We start from the raw sequence: 18,147 nt of genomic DNA, 5'->3' as shown, positions 1-18,147 counted from the left end.
TAAGGCCTCGGTCTTTTTGGAGCAGCCCACGCCTTGGTTTGAGGGCCCACGACCCCACGTCGCCGGTGTCTGGATACGTGGTTGGCATTCCTCCCAGCCGGTCCTCAGGCATAGGGCTGTCCTCGGGGCAGAAACGCGACGGCAGCGTCTGCGGGGTCCTTCCTGACGGCGGGCGCAGCGGAGCGGCGGCGTGTGGCGGAAGCGCGGTCTCCGGCGGCGGACTTGGAGCTTTAGGCTGCGCGGGCCGGCAGGTGAGCTGGCGCTGGTCAGCGACGGGGGGAAGTTGCTCCGGTTGGGGTGGGAAATTAAATAATGTCAGATCTGCAAAAGACGTTGTAGGTTTTCTGTCCCCTTTCACGTTACGGATGGGTAAACTGAAACGTGGAGCGGGAAAGGGAATGAAAGACTCTCCCCACTACCCGCCACCCACCCCCCCAGCACATATCTCGATTCCAGGGTTCCCTCATTGTCCCTTCCCTGGACAGGGGTCGTTGTCTTACTCCCTCTTCCATCTGTGCCTTCTTCACCCCTTCTCTACTAAGCTCCCTCCGTCCTTACTGTGTATTCGTTTGAGAGCCGGTGTTCTAGCGGGAAGCTGCATTGAGGTTTGGTGACTAGTTTTATGCAACTGTGGGCAAGTCAGCTATCTTCTCTGTGCCTTGTAGGAGCCATTCACTCATTCAACAAAAACTTATCGAGGTTTCGTTTTGTGCCAGCACAGTTCTAAGAGAAAAAAAAAAAAAATCCTTTGCTTAAATTGTAGTTGGGGAGATGATAGTGAAAGTAACGTGAATAGATAAATGTGAGCGAGGGACTAGTACTACTACCAATAAAGTAATAATAAAACCGTTAAAGTGGGGGGTGGTTGGAGAGTGTGTTGAGAGGACTGTTTTATGGTGACATTCTCAGAAGTGACGTTTTAGTAGGGAGCTGAGTGAAACAATAGAACAAAGTATAAATATCTAAGGGAAGAGCATTTCAGAAAAGAGTTTCAAGTGGAGCAGAAATGAGCTTGATTTGTCCTACGAGCAGCCTTTTATAAAAATGTATGCAGGCACTTCATGGATCTTGGAAGAATGAAATGAGCACAGATGTGATAGCTCTTGGGAAATACAAAGAATCCCTAATATGAAAGTTTCCATTATAATTTACATGTAATTACAAGGCCCTGAAGCCAGTCCTTTACTTGGATAAATACCGCTATCTCAAAATTAAATATTCTGTTCAGTTAACATCCAGTTCCTGCTTATGCAAGGCACTATGTTGGGCATTGGTAGGAAGGCACAAGGAACACAGGGTTCCTGTATTCAAGAATGGCCAAAAAATAATGCTTGTTGACATTTATTAAGCTGAGAACTGTGATAAGTTGTTTACACAGACTATTTTGCTGTAAGTCTGAAAACTTTATGCAGTGGGGATTACTCGCTCCATTTTCCAGTTAAGGAAATAGATTTGGAGAAGTGAAGTAATTAACCTGAAAGTACCTCGTATAAGTGACAAAGTTAGGATTCAAGTCTAGGCCTTTCAACCCCAGAGCCCTAACCCTTACACGACCTCTGGCTTGTTGTTTATTAGTTATAAACTGTAGGGTTGTTGGGGGAGGGTAATTAGTAGTTAACTGCCATTTAAGGCAGAATTAAATGCTGATTAAGGTACGAAAGGCTATAGCAGTGTAGGGGAATGAGAAATTGAGAATCTAGAAAAGCCTGAAGGAGGTGGCATTTGAATTTTTACTTTGGATAGAATTTCAGTAATTGAAGTGGAGAAAACCCACAGAATACTTAAGAATTACAAAGAGAAAACAAAAAACTTTATATTGGAAAAGGTTGGCAGATACTACCATTACTTGTGAATCAAGTGATTTAATTAACATCACTACTAATGGGACGGATTAAAATCATGTACCACCTGATAGGAGATGTACTGAAAAGAACACCGCATTACTTCTGAGGTATCCCTGCCAAAAATGCAAAACCGGACTCCAATCATGAGGAAACAGACATACCCAAATTAAGGGACATTTTGCAAAAATCAGTCTCCTGTAATCTTCAAAAGCATCAGGTCGTAAAAGTCAAGGAGAGACTGAGGAGCTGTTCCTGAGTACAGGAGACTAAACACATGACCGTTAAATGGAAACATGTGATCCTGGATTGGAACCTTTGCTGTGCAGGACATTACTAGAACACTTTGTTCTAAGGGCACCTCGGTGGCTCCGTCGGTTAAGTGTCCAACTCTTGATCTCAGCTCAGGTCTTGATATCAGGGTCATGAGTTCAAGCCTCGTGTTGGACTCCACACTGGGCATGCAGAGCTTACTTTAAAAAAAAAAAAAAAAAAAGAAAAAGAAAGAAGTTTGTTCTAATAATGGAGATCTGTGGATTAGGTGGTAGTAACATGTCACTATTAATTTTCTGATTTTGATTGTCATATTGTGGTTATGTGGGAAAATGTCCTGGTTTGTAGGAATCACACTAAAGCAGGGGTTGGCAAACTTTCTACCAAGGGCCAGATAGTAAATATTTTAGGCTTTGTGGGCCATATGGTCTCAGTTACAACTACTCAACTTTGCTGTTACAGTGTGAAAGCAGCCACAGACATTATAAATGAATGAGCCTGGCTGTGTTCCAATAAAGCTGTTTTTTTAGATGCTGAAATTTGAATTTTATATAATTTGCACATATCATGAAATATTCTTTTGATATTTTCCAACTATTTAAAAATGTAAAAGGCATTTCTAGCTTGGGGGCTGTGTGAAAACAGGCAGCAGGCCATGTTGGCCCCAGGCCATAGTTTGCCAACTCCTGCATTCAAGTATTAGGAGGTGATGAAGCACTGTGTCAGCAACTATCCTTGAGTCATTTAGGAAAAAGAAAAATATTTGTGCTACTTTGCAACTTTCCGGTATTAAGTTAAAAAATTTTTTAGTGTTATGTAAGAGTGAAAGAAGAGAATGTAAACAGGTAGAACCATGAGGACGGTAAAGTACAGAGCTTTGGGAGGAGCCGCCAGTAGGCTGGTCTAACTGGAAAGGAGATGTGTTGAAGGGATATGGTCAACCATAAGGTTAGAATTGTGGGGCCGTGTTGTGGCGGCCTTGGTTACCTCGCCGGAATCTAACGCTTCTTTTCCTTGAATTTTAGCATCATGGATACCGACTTGTATGATGAGTTTGGGAATTATATTGGGCCAGAGCTTGATTCTGATGAAGATGATGATGAATTGGGCAGAGAGACCAAAGATCTTGATGAGGTAAAACAAATACATTGCTGTTTTCATCTCTCTCTTTTAAAAAAAAAAAATTAAAAAGACACTGTATCCTCTGTGCTCCCATAGTATCCTGTGTACATCTCTCACATTGTACCATTTATTAATTTTTTTTTAAGATTTTATTTATTTATTTGAAGAGAGAGATCACAAGTAGGCAGAGAGGCAGGCAGAGAGAGAGAGAGAGAGGGAAGCAGGTTCCCTGCTGAGCAGAGAGCCCAATGTGGGACTCGATCCCAGGACCCTGAGATCATGACCTGAGCTGAAGGCAGCGGCTTAACCCACTGAGCCACCCAGGCGCCCTTGTTGGGGTCTTATTCTGCCCGTACAAAGCTTAGCTACTGAAGGTCCGAAAGGGGATATAAGGTAGTTTCATGCATGGGGTGGTTTTTTTGTTTTTGTTTTTGTTTTTTGTATTTTAAAGATTTTGTTTATTTGACAGAGGCGGACACAACAAGAGAGGGAACACAAGCATGGAGAATGGGAGAGGGTGAAACAGGCTTCCCGCAGAGCAGGAAGCCCAGTGTGGGGCTCAATCACATCCAGGACCCTGGGATCATGACCTGAACTGAAGGCAGATGCTTAGCGACCCACCCAGGCACCCCCAGGTGTTTTTATAATACAGGCTCTGGTTCACGGTAATAGCTCTCCTTCCGTTTACCTGAAGTTTTTTTTGACAGTTAATGAGTAATACCAGCTTAGAAAAGGTAGTCCGTTTTTCCAAGTGCAGCTGCACTGACAACTTCCTCATAAGCTTGGGTTTTGAAAGGTGAATAAAAGCAATAGAAAGGGAAGATACAGGGGTGCCTGGGTGGCTCAGTCGCTTAACCGTTTACCTTCGGCTTAGGTCATGATCCCAGGGTCCTGGGATGAACCTGCATCCAGCTCCCTGCTCAGTTGGGAGTCTGTTTCTCCCTCTGCCCCTCCCCACTCATGCTCACACTGTCTCCCTCTCTCTCTAATTTAAAAAAAAAAAAAAAAAAAAAAGAGGGGAAGGGTGGTACAGATTCTCACGACTCCCTTCGGGAGAGTTATGGAGGATGAGTCCAGAGTGGTCTGAGGCTTGCAGAAGACATCAGAGGTTAGCAGTGTTCAGAACAAGATGAGCAAAAAGTAGACCGGCCCACTGTGTAAGACTAATAGGATGGCAGGAAGGCAGACCAAAGTCCTCGCTGCTGTCTGCTCCTTTTGGGAAAATGTCCTTCAAATTAGAAAAAATAGAATAAACATTGGAAGAAGAACATTGAAGGTGAGGTAAAAAGAGAGCATCTTGAAGCTTTAGGTGTGTTCAAGTCTTCCTGCCCAGATGAATTATTTCCTGGGTCGGCATGGTGGGGGAGACCTGGCAGAGGTAAGCTGAGAGAGCCATTGTGGTCATCTTTAGTAAACTGGGGAATGGCTGTGGTGCTAGCAAGTGAATCAGGCAACTTTTCTACTTTTCAAAGATGGAGATATGGCACTACGTTTCCAGAAACTACCAACTAGTGGGGCTCCTGGTTGGCTCAGTTGTTAAGCATCTGCCTTCAGCTCAGGTCATGATCCCAGAGTCCTGCGATCAAGCCCCACATCGGGCTCCCTGCTTAGCCAGAGGCCTGCTTTTCCCTCTCCCACTCCCCTTGCCCATGTTCCCTCTCTTGCTGTGTCTCTCTCTGTCAAATAGATAAATAAAATCTTAAAAAAAAAAAAAGAAAAGAAAGAAACTACCAAGTAGTATGTGTAATGTATATCCACGGTAAAAATGATGGAAGGAATTTTAAAACAAATGATTGTTGCAGTCTTAGGAAGCTCATATGAGTTTTATAAAAATGATTTTCCTCGGGGTGCCTGCGTGGCTCAGTGGGTTAAGCCTCTGCCTTCGGCTCAGGTCATGATCTCAGGGTCCTGGGATCCAGCCCTGCATCAGGCTCTCTGCCCAGTGGGGAGCCTGCTTCCTGCCTGCCTCTCTGCCTACTTGTGATCTCTCTCTCTGTCAAATGAACAAATAAAATATTTTTTTTAAATAAATAAATAAAAATTATTTTCTCAATATGATTACTAGATTGAGATACAGGTCAAGGGTATGCTGTGGATATTATATATATTGATTTGAGCAAGGCATTTAAAGTTTTTAATTCTTTTTATAAACCAGGTTTTTCTTTTTAAAAATATTTTAAAGAGGTAGTTTTCATTTTACAAGCAATTTGTGAGTACTTTTCATGCAGTTCTAATAAATAGAAAGTCTTCTTGGTCCTTATTCCAGTTCACTTTCCCTAAGGTAATCACTGTAACTCACGATGTCCCTGTGAAAAGAATATGGGTTGGGTCATAATAAAGTTAGGAGAGGTCACAGCTGATAGAACTGTGAGACCCAAAGAGTGTTGATTAATGGATCACCACCAGAGGTGACATGCCCTGGTCATCCATGCTTGGTTCCATTCTTTTCAACCTTTTTATCAGTGGCTTAGGTGAAGATAGGGGAGTTTATAAAATTCACACGTGACGGGGTGCTTGGGTGGCTCAGTGGGTTAAAGCCTCTGCCTTCGGCTCTCAGTTCATGGTCCCAGGGTCCTGGGATTGAGCTCCACATTGGGCTCTCTGCTTACGGGGATCTTGCTTCCTCCTCTCTCTCTCTCTGCCTACTTGTGATCTCTGTCAAATAAGTAAATAAAATCTTAAAAAAAAAAAAAATTCACACATGACATAAGCTAATACACTGGATAAAAAACTCTAAATTCAAAGTGATCTCAACTTGAATTCCAGGCTAAGTAAATAAATAAATTCATTCATTAAATATTTGTAATCAGGGCAGCTGGATGGCTCAGTGGGTTAAAGCCTCTGTCTTCGGCTCAGGTCATGATCCCAGGGTCCTGGGATGGGGCCCCACATTGGGCGCTGTGCTCAACGGGGAGCCTCCTTCCTCCTCTCTCTCTCTCTCTCTGCTTGCCTGCCTCTCCGCCTGCTTGTGATCTCTCTCTCTCTGCCAAATAAATAAATAAAATCTTTAAAAATAAATAAATAAATAAATATTTGCAGTCACTTACATTTGTAATCCCTCTATCCAAGGAATCACGATACTGAGAGCCAAGGCACTATCTCTGCCCTCCAGGAACGTACTGCTCACCAGGGGAGATGAAGTACAAAAAAAACTTAAGTATAAAGCAGGGAAGGACAAGTACTTAGATTATTTTATCTTACTTTATTATTATTTTTTAAGATTTTATTTTTTTTAAAGATTTTATTTATTCATTTGACAGAGATCACAAGTAGGCAGAAAGGCAGGCAGAGAGAGGGGGGGAAGCAGGCTCCCTGCTGAGCAGAGAGCCTGATGTGGGGCTCAATCCTAGGACCCTGAGATCATGAACCAAGCCGAAGGCAGAGACTTAACCCACTGAGCCACCCAGGCGCCCCAAGATTTTATTTTTAAGTAATTTCCACACCCAATGTGGGACTCAAAATCCTAAGGCAAGAGTTGTGTACTCCACCAACTGAGCCAGCCAGGTGCCCCATTCAGATCATTTTGACTTAGTACTGTAGTAATAGCTAGTAAGGAGGGAATCATTCTCGGCTGATTTGACCAAGAAAGTATCTTGAGGAAGTGACATTCCTAGTGGAGCTGAAGACTGAGTAGACATCTATAGGGAGAGGAAGTAGAGTGAGTGATTAGTGGTTGCCTTCGTTTTGGAGCATGGAATTGGGGAGTGATGGCTAAAGGGTACAGGATTTCTTTTTAGGATGACTGTCTGACATTTTGGTGATGGCTGCACAGTTCGGAATATACTAAAAACCACTGAATCGTGCCTTGAAAATGGGTGAATTGTGTGGCATGTGAATTCTGTTTTACTAAAGCTGGTAAAAAAAAGATACCCTATAAAGGAAAAGGACTGCTTGGGCCCTGTGTGAACGTTTTCACCTCAGTACCGAGTGTTGAGTTCATCCCACTCCGGTTCCTGCCCTTTGGTAATGTCGCTTGTGCAGGGCTCTGCTCCTATGTAGTTAACTTATTAATGCCTTTGTATTTCCTTCTCACGAATTACTGTTGTAGCTTGTGTGTGTGTGTGTGTGTGTGTCTTTTTGTGTGTATGAGCTACCAAATGTGAACGATTGCGTTGTTGATATAAGTAGTGTAAGGGGTTGTCTTGTGTGCCTCATTCTGCTTCTCACATTTGCCACCCAGCCTTGGCAAGTGATGAGGTTTAGGGTCCATCTCTGGTGCCGCATGTCTGTTTGGTCTGTCATCTGACTGCTGCTCGGTCATCCCTGGTGTGTAGTACCCTCTCAGCGATGGGCACAGGGTGACCTGCCACCACTGTCGCCTTCCCTCACAACAAATAACACTGCAGTGGATGGGTATTTGCAGATATGTCCTTCCTGCACCACATGAAAATGTCTTTGAGTTATATTCCCAAAAGCAGAGTTGTTGATCACAGGATGGTGTCCATGTTTAATGTGTTTATAGTTAATTAAGCGTTTTTTACTAAGTGCGGTCAGATGGCGCCTCAGCTTACCAGCACCAGTCCATACTCCTCCCGGCAGAATGGGAGTTCCTAGAGCCTCCCAGTCCACACAGGGTGCATGTATGTTCTTTTTTTTTTTTTTTTTAAGATTTTTATTTGACAGAGATCACAAATAGGCAGAGAGGCAGGCAGAGAAAGAGAGGAGGAAGCAGGCTCCCCGCTGAGCAGAGAGCCCAACGTGGGGCTCGATCCCAGGACCCTGGGATCATGACCTGAGCCGAAGGCAGCGGCCTAACCCACTGAGCCACCCAGGCGCCCGGGTGCACGGATGTTCTTAAAAAACTTTTTTTTTTTTTTAAGATTTTGTTTATTTGAGGGAGAGCAAAAGCAAGAGAGATCACAGAGGGAGAGGGAGAAGCAGACTCGCCGCTGAGTAGAGAGCTCAACGTGGGGCTCGATTCCAGGACCCTGAGATCATGACCTGAGCCAAAGGCAGAGCCCAACTGACTAAGCCACATAGGTGCCCCTATAAACATTTTTTTATTGAAGTATATACAAGTAAATAGTTGCACAGGATTTTGATAATGGAGACAGGAGGGAAGGAGGGACATTCTCGAAAGGCATGCTGTGACCAGGGGCCCAGAGGTAGTGTGTTAAGAGGAAAAGATTTCTCCTCCCAATTGCCAAAGCAGTTGGTCTCTGGGAGACAGCTCAAGAGGAGGGACCAGACCCTGGAAGGCCTTGGCTGGAGAACGTGGAGGAAGGGGTGACATGATCAAAGCAAGATCCTGGGACCCCTCCTTTACTGAAGAAAGGGTCAGGAGGCCAGGAGCTCTTCACCGTGGAAGGCTGCACAGGTTTGGAGTTGGAGGGGAGAAATTGGGGTGGGCGGGATAATTAGCAGAACACTGGTTATTTTTTTTTTTTTTTAAAGATTTTATTTATTTATTTGACAGACAGAGATTAGAAGTAGGCAGAGAGAGAGAGAGGAGGAAGCAGGCTCTCCGCGGAGCGGACAGCCTGATGCGGGGCTCGATCCCAGGACCCTGGGATCATGACCTGAGCCGAAGGCAGAGGCTTTAACCCACTGAGCCACCCAGGCGCCCCAGCAGAACACTGGTTATTAACAGACAAATGAGAGAAAGATGCTTACGTGGTTTTATTTTAGACTGGTCACGTTTGACTTACTGACAGGACACTCAGCTAGAAGTAATTACAGGTAGTTGGAAATTAATTGCATAAAATCCTACAATTAATTGCAAAATGCATTCAGCATTTTGGGGCAGGAAGAAACTGGCTTGATAGCTGTTTCGGGGCCCCCACCAGTGGGATATGGCTAAGCCAGGAACTACTGTACTGTCAGGCCATGTTAATTGAAGAAGAGCGTAAGGACGGGAGGAGGTGGTGGTGGTCAACACACCACTGGAGGGTTTTCTGTTCTTTTTAAGAAAGCAGTTGACATGCTGGGATTTGTGTGAAGGAAAACGGGCTCCCACCAGTACCTCCACCCGCCTCCCTACATCTGTGCCGTCTGTCTTCCCTCCTGTTCATAGGGATGGTCTGTTTATGTTCTTATCTACCAGAAATTAGGTCCCATCCCTCCTCACCTGCACCAGACACTCACCCCGGCATTTCCCCCCACCCCCGTGTCAGTTTTCCCTCTGCTGGACCATCCCCGTCCGCATACGGGCATCTCAGTATTTCTCCGAACTCATCCCAAATCCCCTTCCCCTCGCCCTGCTTCCTACTGCAGCACTCTCAAAACAGTTTTTGATACTTACTGTCTCCACATCCTCTCAAACCCATTTTTGTCCTCTGCCTCTCCCGTTCCACAGCACCTGCTCTTGTTAGCGTCACCAGTAACCTTGACCCCAGGCCCTGTCCTCATCATACTTGACCAGTCCGCCGTGTCTGACCTGGCTCATCACTTCCTCCTTAAAATCCCCTCTTCCATCAGCTTCCTTGGAACCCCCTGGTTTTCCTTCTCCCTGGCCCGTTCCTTCATCGTCTTTGCTTCTGCGGCCTCCTCGTCTCCCTGACCTCTGAGTGTCAGCAGACCCCAAGGACTCCGTTCCCCACCCCTCTCCTCTCAGAACACTCGCTCCCGGTGAACTCATCCATCAGATGTGTTCTGTTCGCTAAGGACTCTCGTGTTTCTCTGCTCTTCTCCTCATCCTGGCTTCCTTGCTAATCCTCTTGGCCCAGGTCCTTCGCATTTGTTGTTCCAGTCAACTAGAATGTTCTTCCTCAGCCACTTGTAGAGCTTTCTCTCTTTCTTCAGAGTTTTACTCAAATGTCATCACCTTTTTTTTTTCCCCATTGCTGTATTATCAATACCAGAGCAGTACCTGGGACATAGTATGTGCCCAGTAAGTATTTGTTGAGGGACCCCTGGGTGTCGCAGTCCGTTAAGCTCTGACTCTTGGTTTTGGCTCACGTCATGATCTCACGGTTGTGAGATCGAGCCCCGTGTCAGCCTCCACATGAAATCTGCTTCAGACTCTCCCTCACCTTCTCTCTCTGCTCCTCCCCCAGCTTGCTCACTCTTGATTGCTCTCTAAAAATAAATAAATCTTTTTTTTTTTTTTTAAAGGTATTTGTTGAGGGATGCCTGGGTGGCTCAGTCATTAAGCCTCTGCCTTCGGCTCAGGTCATGATCCTGGGGTCCTGGGATCGAGCCCCACATCGGGCTCTGTACTCAGCAAGAAGCCTGCTTTCCCTCTCCCACTCGCCCTGCCCATTCTCCCCCTCTCACTGTCTCTTTCTCTCTGTCAAATAAATAAACAAAATCTTCAAAAAAAAATGTGTTGAATAAATGAAAGAAACAGGATGTTTTAGAACATGAAAGGTGGTGTAGTAGCCACTTTTAATTATTCAAAGGACTCTTTGGCAGAAGAGGGCATAGCTTCCTTCAGTGTTGCTTATGACCACGGTTCACTTATAAGGAGGTGCTTTAAAGTCCTTTACCAAGACCTGCTTTCCAGCTGTGCTTAACTGCGGGGAAATGCGCCATCTTGTGAGAGTGCCATGTTACTGCAAGTATTCAACAGGGGCAGGAATATGTAGAAAAAATTGATTCAGGGTGCCTAGGTGGCTCAGTTGGTTGAGCGTCTGCATTTAGCTTGGGTTGTGATCTCAGGGTCCTGTGATGAAGGCCTGCTTTGGACTCCCTGCTCAGTGGTGAGCCAGCTTCTCCCTCTGCCTACAGCTCCCTCTGCTCGTGCTCTGTCTTTCACTATCTCTCTCCCTCTATATGTCAAAGGACTAAATAGAATCTTAAAAAAAAAAAAATGATATGCTATGATAAGCCATTTTTTTTCTCCAATTACAATCCATTTGTGAGTGGTGACCCACATTTAAAGAAGGGGCTGGCTTAGAGCAGGACTGCTGGCAGTAGCCATGGCTTACCGTGAAGGACCACATAAGAGCAGGACCTGCCCTGCTGATTCTTTGGCCCAAAACTCAAAATAAGAAGCTGTCCAACCTGAGGAGCCATTGCTCTTAACTCGTACAACATAGTCACCGAGAAGGGAGGGCACGCACCTCTCCTGACCTCGTCCCCTCTGTTCTCTTAGATGGACGACGATGACGACGAGGATGACGTAGGAGACCATGACGAGGACCACCCAGGGATGGAGGTGGTGCTGCACGAGGACAAGAAGTACTACCCCACGGCCGAGGAGGTGTACGGCCCCGAAGTGGAGACCATCGTTCAGGAGGAAGACACCCAGCCTCTCACCGGTGAGTCAGGAGGCGGCGGGCTAGGAGAGGTGAGAGGGAATCTAGAACTTGAGGTCGTGGCCATCGGCAGTGTTGAGAGGTCAGTGAATGGACTGATTGATTTCTCTCTACTACTTTCTGGTACTGCTTCTGGATTGAGCTTCCTTTCACCCTGTTTTAATATTCAGTACAACTCGTAGCTTATTACGAAGCAAATGGGAGTTATTTTTTTATTTACTGAATATCTGTTTAGGTGCTTAAAAACTATTTTTGTTAGTTTTGTTTTGGGATCTTTGGTTTTTGTTTTGTTTTTAGTATTTATTTATTTATTTATTTATTTTTAAAGATTTAATTTATTTCTTTGTCAGAGAAAGAGAGAGCACAAGCAGGGGGAGTAGCAGGCAGAGGGAGAAGCAAGCTTCCCACCGAGCAGGTAACCCAGTGTGGGACTTGATCCCTGGACTCTGGGATCATGACCTGAGCCAAAGGCAGACTCTTCACTGACTGAGCCACCCAGGCATCCCCTGTTTTTTTTTATGTAGGCTCCATGCCCAGGGTGGAACCCAACAAGGGGCTTGAGCTTACAACCCCGATTTTAAGACCTGAGCTGAGATGAAGAGTTCAACACTTAACCGACTGAGCCACCCAAGTGCCCCAACTTCAAGACTGTTTTTAAGTTCTCCCTCTGGTGTGATCTGTTCTTCCATCGAAATAATTCTAACTCCTTCCAGTCCTCATAGTGCCGATTTTCCACTTCTTTTATCCTTCTCATTGACCTTCTGGGAAGTGGTTAGATTTTATAAATGGGAGGAGAGGTTTTGAACTGACATTAACCTCAGCCTATATCCAGTCCCCCTCCCTTCCTTCACAAAGTGAAGTCCAAATCTCTCAGTCCACAGTTCCAGATCCTTCACTGTCTTGTGTCGGACAGCATTTCCAGAACTTGTTTCAACCTATGAATAGTCCTTAGAATAACATAAGTTAATGTCACATATACATTATGAAAGCTCAGTCTAGGGGCGCCTGGGCGGTCTAGTCGGTTGAGCATCTGACTCTTGCTTTTGGCTCAGATCATGGTTGTGAGATCAAGCCCTGCGTTAGGCTCGGTGCTTGCCGGGAAGTCTGCTTGAGATTTTCTTTTTCCTTCTTCCTCAGTTTCCCCTGCATATTCTCTCTCTCTTTCTGTCAAATAAGTAAATAAATTTAAAAAAAAAATGAAAGCTCAGTTTAATGGAATGGAGCTGTGTATTTTTGTTTTATGCCAACCTACACATCACTACTCTTTTCCCCCCAGAACCTATTATTAAGCCGGTGAAAACCAAGAAGTTCACTCTGATGGAGCAGACATTACCTGTCACGGTGTATGAAATGGAGTAAGTTTTCAGGTCTCTCTGCCTCTCTGCACAAATAGTGTGGGTTCATTTTTCTGTGGAGGTGGGATGTGGTGTGTGATTGAAGTAGGTAGTGAACTGAAAAAGCAAAGATCCTCTCCTACAATTTGCCAGAATTTTCCTTGAGCATGCATGGTTGCTGGAAAAGTTAAGCCCATCTTAACTTTTTCTCTTGGCTCTCATTCAGATCTCAGCCTTTTCTCTTCCAGCTCTTTAATTGGGTAAAAGAGGCTGGCCTTTGAGGCAGAACTGAGGATTGTAATTGTCATTGTTGGGGCCACCAGAACCTATTTTGATGTGGTAGGATCACTTAGCTTAGTTTGGGGAATATAACAACTCTTTATTTTGGAGACAAGGGCGCAGGTAGGTGGATTCATGTGGAGAGCGCTTTAGACTTCATGCCGCAGGCTTTCTGAAAATATTTTCGTTGGTGAAATGCACTTGTAAGTCCTCATATATAAAAGTGCTTGGGACTCATTATTAGATAATGAAATTTCTTTCTTTCTCTCTTTTTTTTTTAAAACATACTGACATCTAATTTGTCCAGAAGAGTGGGGTCCCTTCCGAATGCTCAGCTCGCCTACCAACATTCAGCCATTTTCAAAACGACTTTTCAGTTGTCTTTAGAACTTGCTTCAGATTCCCTTGTGTTCTCAATGGTGATTTTGTAAAATCTCAAATCTTTGAAAGTGAGCTTGATGTTTCAAAGAGCCAAAGTCCTCTGAAGGTGACTTGCCATGAGTTATGTGGGTGGTATGCAAGAAAGACAGTGCTGGTTTTGATCAAGCTAGAACTCCTCGGCATCATTAATGAGGTGGAGTTTTCTGAAAAGTTTCGTTAACTGGCTCTGAGGGCAGTTTTGAAAGAAGCTGAGGTGCCCGGGGGAGCTTAGCGTCCCACTCTTGATTTCGGCTCAGGTCGTGATCTTAGAGTCACGGGATCAGGCCGCACATCAGACTCTGCGTTCAGCAAGGAGTCTGCTTGTCCCTCTCTCTCTGCTCCTCACCACCCCTCCCCGCACTCTATCTCTATCTAAAATTTTTTACGTCTTTTAAAAAAGAAAGAGAAACTCACAGTAATTTTAAGTCCCCTTTGCATTAACAGAGTAGATGCATAAATGGAACAAGTCTAGCCTGAGGATTTTGAAAGGAACCAGGCTTGTGTATGTGCATGCGTGCCTGCTGGTCTTTTTTTTTTTTTTTTTTTTTTTTTTTTTGCTTTTCTTCTTCTTGCTTTTGAAATCTCATTTCGTGGGTTGTGTTACATAAGTCTGTTCCGTTTCCAAAACCAGACCTGTGTAGATATAGAAATTCATGTCTGCCTCTGAGCATTCTCCAGTTGGTCTGAAAGTTGTTCCTGACAAGATACATGAAACACCTTTGCACCACTTTGCATTTGGAAGCTTTTGCCCAAGTCCGTTTTCTCTTTTCCTATCTCCTTTCAGTTTCTTGGCAGATCTGATGGATAACTCGGAACTCATCAGAAATGTGACCCTCTGTGGCCATCTCCACCACGGCAAGGTGAGAGAACTTTCAGCTACTTGGAACAGGATTTCTCTTTGTTCCTGCTCATTTTTTCAGCCCTCAGAGTCACAGGTTGGGGTTTGAGGCCACAATGCTGGACCTCCCGACTCCGTGTGTGTGTGTGTGTGGCGGGGGGGCCCTCCATGCCTAGTGTGAAAACTGCTGTGAAATTCTAGCTTTTCCTGAGCAGCAGATGGAGCCTGTTTCTAAGCCACTTCCAGCCTTGTGTCTACATCTGGACAGAAGAGGGGAAATTGAGCTGTACTCTGATTTTATAAGTTTTCATTTCCTGGGGGAATGCTTGTCCAAGAAAGATTTCATCTTTCATTTGAAAATAATCCTGTGGCTTCAGTGTTAATCCCTTGCTGTCCCATAATCCTCCTTGCTCACTTCTTCCTCTCCTTATCCCTAAATTATATGGTGTATTGGGCACTGAGAGAAGGGTAGAGTAGATTTTCCTTTGTGTTTGGCAGATCTTAACCTTCTCCTCCCTTTCAGACGTGTTTTGTGGATTGCTTAATAGAGCAGACTCACCCGGAAATCAGGAAGCGTTATGACCAAGATGTAAGTAGAAAATCTGTGGAGGGTTTAGGATGAACCATTGAGAATAGACAGGGGTGTCTCTCTCCTTCCCCTTCCTTCCACCTTCCCATTTTCATTATAAATAATGATGCTTCCAAAGTGCTGCTTTATAATTGTAATCTCTATTCATAGCCTTAAAGAAAGTAATTTAACTTTCTTAGGAGCGTAGAGAATATTAACCTGCAGTATTTTTGGATGATCTGTTCTGCACTTGGGATCTTTCCTCTGTTCTGATATATCCTGACTTTTATAGCCTATTCTTTCCTGTCTTGGTATTAATAGCCTACTCTATAAATATAATACAATTGGACCTTGTTGTTTCCATGATAAATTTAAATGCCTCTGAATGAGGCTGAATATGGCTACAGGTCTCAGTGCAATAAATGCTCTGTGTCTGCTGGATTGAGTGTTCTGACACACGGGGGTTCCATAAAGGCCGTGTCTCCCTTTACCACTTTAGAATTCAGACCATTTGATAAAATTTAGGTCTCCAGCCATACCTGGTCCTCAGTGACCACCCTGACACCCACCCCCCGCCCCCAAAAATCCACCCATCCAGGAGCATTTTCCACCTGAGAGGCACTGGTTTTATTGTCTAGAATTTCTGTAGGATACCCTTCTGTCTTCCATCTGTCCTCCTGAGGCAGAAAGCCTTGAGTTGGGAGTTGGTGGAGGAAAGTGATTGATGGTTTGTGTGGGAGAGGAGTTTGGAGTCAGGTGGTAACAGCACTTTTTTTTTTTTTTTTAAGCTGTGCTATACTGACATCCTCTTCACAGAGCAGGAGGTAAGTGTGCCTGGGGAAGTCTGACTGTTCCCCACACTTGACCAAGCAGGAGTTGTGCAGGGAATGTGGGGGAGCCTTTATGCTAACAGTTTGTTCTGTACCCTCTCTCATTCCCACCTCGTACCTCTTTATCTTGCAGCTTCTGCCAGTTATCCCCTGATGTAGTACTTAAAAGAGGGCAGGGCAGGAAGTGGTGGGGTGGGTGGAGGGACCTTCCTACCCTTGACTGGATTTAATTTGGCTTAGTAGGGCAATGCTAAGAGATGATATCTACATTTATGCTGTAAGTTATTACAGAAACTCAACAGATTTTTTTTTTTTTGAATTTATTTATTTGACAGCCAGAGATCACAAGTAGGCAGAGAGGCAGGCAGAGAGAGGGAGGAAGCAGGCTCCCCACTGAGCAGAGAGACTGATGTGGGGCTCTATCCCAGGACCCTGAGATCATGACCTTGGCCTAAGGCAGAGGCTTAACCCACTGAGCCACCCAGGCGCCCCAAATAACATCATTCTAAAAACCTGTACGATGATTCCATCCATATGATGATCTCTTTCTAGGACTAACTTCTCTTTGAGAGTGTGTTCCTCTGTCTTTGCGCTTCTCTGCTGTGTAAAGCAGTGAGCATACATCGCTGTCTTTCCCACTCCAGCTGGTGGGTCCTTCTTCCATCTGGATCTTTCCCCTACTCTCCAAACCTTCTCTTTCCTCTCTCCTTTATTTACTGATGTCTCTTTTTCTTAAATCACCATATGGAGAGCTCAAGTTCGTAACTGTGGTTTACGAAAAGAGCTTTGAACAGTGCAGGCTTATGACATGCAATCAACATGTTAGCTATTATTGTTTTTTAATATATTTGGCTAGATATTTTTAAACACTTACTTCTTGTTAAAACTTTTTTTGGGGGGGAGCGCCTGGGGGGCTCAGTGGGTTAATAAGCTTCCGCCTTTGGCTCAGGTCATGATCTCAGGGTCCTGGGATCTAGCCCCGCATCAGGCTCTCTGTTCAGCGGGAAGCCTACTTCCGCCTCTCTCTCTCTGTCTGCCTCTCTGCAAACTTGTGATCTATTTCTCTCTCTCTCTCTCTCTCTGTCAAATAAATAAGTAAATAAATCTTTTTTAAAAAGCAACACTTTTTTTTTTTTAAGTAGGCTCCACCTCCCAGCATGGAGCCCAACTCTGTGCTTGAGCTCACAACTCTGAATCAAGACTTGGATATTTAACCAACTGAGTCACCCAGGTGCCCTTATCTTTTTTTTTTTTTTTAATAGATCCCCCCCCCCCTTTTTTTTTAAAGTAATCTCTACACTCAATGTGGGGCTTGAATTCCCAACCTCAAGATAGAGTCTCTTGCTCTATTGACTGAGCTGGCTAGGAGCCCCCCTTATTAGAGCTTCTATATATGTATGTGTGTTGCAGGGAATCAGTTTTTTGTTTTGTTTTTGTTTTTTTTTTTTTTTGATTCCCAAGATTCAATCAAGAATTCATGTAAGATATTTCCGATAAATACGTTTGAATCTTGCTCTTCATCCTGGTTAATCTGGAAGTGAACACAGTTCATGACTCTCTTTGCAGTTAGCAACTGCACGCAGTCCTGTAGATTCTTCTTCACATATTTTTTAGTGAGATCTATCAAATACCTTTTGGAAAAAGGCACATCAGAAGTTAGAGTAATCTTGCTCATGCACCTTTCAGTAGTTACAACCCAGTCTCCACCAAGATTCCCAGCTTTGCCATTCACTTTCATTCTCTTTTGAAGAAACTGCTCGAAATTAGAGGCATTCATGATTCTCCATCTTCCGCAGGGCGGGTGCAGTCAAGGTAGACTGCAGAACTTGCTTTTTTTACTGGGGGGGACACCCCTCCCCCGCCACAAGCTTTTTCACAGGCTCCATGGTGGCAGCAGGGGCAGAACGGGTACCGTGTTTTTTTAAATCCTTAAATGCCCAGGATGTCTTTTTACTTACATGATACTTCAGTTGTTGTGGTTTTTTTAGACTTTATTTATTTATTTGACAGAGAGAGACACAGTGAGAGAAGGAACACAACCAGAGGGAGTGGGAGACAGGCTCCCCACTTATCAGGGAGCCCAATGCGGGGCTCGATCCCAGGACCCTGGGATCACAACCTGAGCTGAAGGTAGACACTTAACAACTGAGCCACCCAGGCGCCCTGATACTTCATTTATTTTTGTTAACCATATATGAAGTTAAGATTATAGGACACTGGGTTCTCTGTTAGGTTTAATCCTGCTTTACTTGCTTGTTCATTTTTATTTTCACTCTTTTTTTTTATTTGAACCAAACCCCCGCAAAAATTATGTTTAATACCAAGATATTTCATCTTCAAGGGCCACTCTGGTTAGAGGCCACTCAAGGAGAGAGGTCAGTGTAACTTACTCGCAGCTGGCAAGCCCCAGGAGCAGAAGGAAGCCCTCTTGTAGGACACAGTCT

General features: G+C 44.5%; 1 protein-coding gene and 1 pseudogene across 1 annotated transcript in view; one reads left to right on the top strand and one right to left on the bottom strand.

The window, feature by feature from the left end:
• The first annotated feature begins 142 nt into the window (after nucleotides 1-142).
• The window catches only part of EFTUD2 (elongation factor Tu GTP binding domain containing 2), a 41,085-nt gene continuing 23,080 nt past the window's right edge, over nucleotides 143-18,147 (top strand). The window contains exons 1-7 of the mRNA XM_032320605.1: nucleotides 143-251; nucleotides 3,140-3,248; nucleotides 11,272-11,437; nucleotides 12,711-12,789; nucleotides 14,252-14,327; nucleotides 14,829-14,894; nucleotides 15,662-15,697. Of these exons, the coding sequence (XP_032176496.1) occupies nucleotides 3,144-3,248; nucleotides 11,272-11,437; nucleotides 12,711-12,789; nucleotides 14,252-14,327; nucleotides 14,829-14,894; nucleotides 15,662-15,697 (528 nt within the window). The 5' untranslated portion in view covers nucleotides 143-251; nucleotides 3,140-3,143. The remainder of the gene's footprint in view (nucleotides 252-3,139; nucleotides 3,249-11,271; nucleotides 11,438-12,710; nucleotides 12,790-14,251; nucleotides 14,328-14,828; nucleotides 14,895-15,661; nucleotides 15,698-18,147) is intronic.
• On the bottom strand, nucleotides 16,457-17,589 carry LOC116577867 (annotated as a pseudogene).

The sequence above is a fragment of the Mustela erminea genome, chromosome 18, assembly GCF_009829155.1.
Source record: "Mustela erminea isolate mMusErm1 chromosome 18, mMusErm1.Pri, whole genome shotgun sequence".
In the NCBI taxonomy this organism is placed as follows: domain Eukaryota; kingdom Metazoa; phylum Chordata; class Mammalia; order Carnivora; family Mustelidae; genus Mustela; species Mustela erminea.
Note: the sequence above shows the minus strand (reverse complement) of the source record. Positions and strands in the feature narration are given on the sequence as shown.